We start from the raw sequence: 2164 nt of genomic DNA, 5'->3' as shown, positions 1-2164 counted from the left end.
AAAGTTCGTAATCTTATAAGTATAAAAATCTAAGAAAAAGAGGGCCAAAAACCAATTACTAAGTAGGATCCATACTTTCATAAAATTGTTTTTGTACAAAATGGAATTAGTTGTATTGTGTATAATTTATAAAATTTCCAATTAAAGGAAAAGAAATATACCTTGAAGACAAAACAAGGCATGGAACTAGAGACATTTCATTCCATATATTTTAACAGTTAAATTACACTCCAGTGTGGTCATTAAGAAGAAAACCAAGAAGAAATTTACTGGTACAAATTTGGTATCTTACCTGTTAAATAAATCTTCTTTGTTATTGTTCTTCAAATTTAGTTAAATAACTTGCAAGTATCCTCTGGATGACTATAAGCAATGCAATGATTCCCATTTTTAAGTATTTCCTTAAATGGTAATCTAACTTTTGAGTGACAATGCATGTGTAAATCTAACAAAATGCTTATGAAATAGTATTTAAACTTCCTTATCAATGAAGTGAATTTTGTCATACTTTTCTACTATTATACATGATAATAAATTCAATTTATACATAAACCAATATACACATAACTATGTGTATGCACATACACACAATTGAATACAAAAGTTCATCAATATTTAACTTTTATATTAGTGAGCACTCATATTTCTATATTGTATTAATTTGCTCTTCTATTTGAACTTATTGATTAGTTAATTGTTTTGCAAACTACTAATAGATTCTTCTGAGCTAAGTGATCTGTAATCTATTAAAGCTATGCTTTTACATTTGCAAAATCTGAAAATAAATTCTACACTATTCATATACCAAGTAGTTTTCTCGCTATTTGTTTTGATTAAGGCATAAAAATTCTATTAGATGATATCAAACAAAAAGTATATGTAAGAAAATCAGACTACCTCAAACTACTTCACTATTTAAAGCCATAGAAATAACCTAGAACATGACATAAGAATAAACACACATATTCACTTGGCTCTGCATAAACTGCTAGAATCCACAAACTGCAGCACAGCTTAAAAAACATGCTCTGTGGTTCTAAAAAAAGTCGGTTTTCATGTATCTTGGGTCAGTAGTTAATTTTAATCCTAATTTTACAGATCACTAAAAGAACACTATAGAAATAGATAATATAATATGACAACTCAGCAAAATGGCACCGTCTTCGTTGAGATTTCAGACTTCGTCCTGAATTGTTTTGTGAGGTCCCCAAGCTGGAAGATCTGGCTGTCTGTACCCCTCAGCCTCCTCTTCCTCCTGGCCATGGGGGCCAATGCTATTCTCCTCATCACTATCCGACTGGAGGCCTCCCTGCATGAGCCCATGTACTACCTGCTTAGCTTTCTCTCCATGCTGGACATTGTACTCTGTCTCAATGTCATCCCAAAGGTCCTGGCCATCTTCTGGTTTGACCTCAGGCCCATCAGTTTCTCTGCCTGCTTCCTTCAGATGTTCATCATGAATTGCTTCATGGCTATGGAGTCCTGCATATTCATGATCATGGCCTATGACCGCTATGTTGCCATCTGCCAACCACTGAGGTACCCATCCATCATCACTGACCAATTTGTGATCAAGGCTGCCATTTTTGCTTTGGCCAGGAATGCCCTCATGACCTTACCCATTCCCATCCTGTCATCACGACTCTTCTATTGTGGGGAAAATATCATTGAGAACTGCATCTGCACCAATATGTCTGTGTCCAGGCTCTCCTGCGATAAAGCCACCATCAATCGCATCTACCAATTTGTTGCAGGTTGGACCCTACTAGGATCGGACCTCATCCTTATCTTCCTCTCCTACACGCTCATACTTCGAGCTGTGCTGAGACTCAAGGCAGAGGGGGCTATGACCAAGGCCCTAAGCACATGTGGCTCCCACTTCATCCTCATCCTCTTCTTCAGCACCATCCTCCTGGTCTTCATCCTCACTCATGTAGCTAAGAAGAAGGTGTCCCCTGAGATACCAATCTTACTCAATCTTCTTCACCATGTCATCCCTGCAGCTCTCAACCCCATTGTTTATGGGGTGCGCACCCAGGAGATTAAGCAAGGAATTCAAAGATTACTGAATAAGGGTTGGTAATAAAACAGGAATTGGACTTCTGCATCCCTACAGTATGGTGATTTATGAGTCAGTAATGGGTGAGTGAGCTGAAATTTATAC

General features: G+C 37.2%; 1 protein-coding gene across 1 annotated transcript; it reads left to right on the top strand.

Annotated features, from left to right (window-relative positions):
- Positions 1 to 1135: 1135 nt before the first annotated feature.
- LOC101647395 (olfactory receptor 56A3-like) lies at positions 1136 to 2083 on the top strand. The gene has a single exon (XM_004717050.1). The coding sequence runs from the start codon at positions 1136 to 1138 to the stop codon at positions 2081 to 2083; it is 948 nt and encodes a 315-aa protein (XP_004717107.1).
- Positions 2084 to 2164: the final 81 nt, after the last annotated feature.

Source organism: Echinops telfairi, unplaced genomic scaffold (assembly GCF_000313985.2).
Source record: "Echinops telfairi isolate 266 unplaced genomic scaffold, ASM31398v2 ScPeMD7_41;HRSCAF=154, whole genome shotgun sequence".
Lineage (NCBI taxonomy): Eukaryota > Metazoa > Chordata > Mammalia > Afrosoricida > Tenrecidae > Echinops > Echinops telfairi.
The sequence above is the reverse complement of the archived record's forward strand: the minus strand, read 5'-3'. Positions and strand labels throughout refer to the sequence as shown.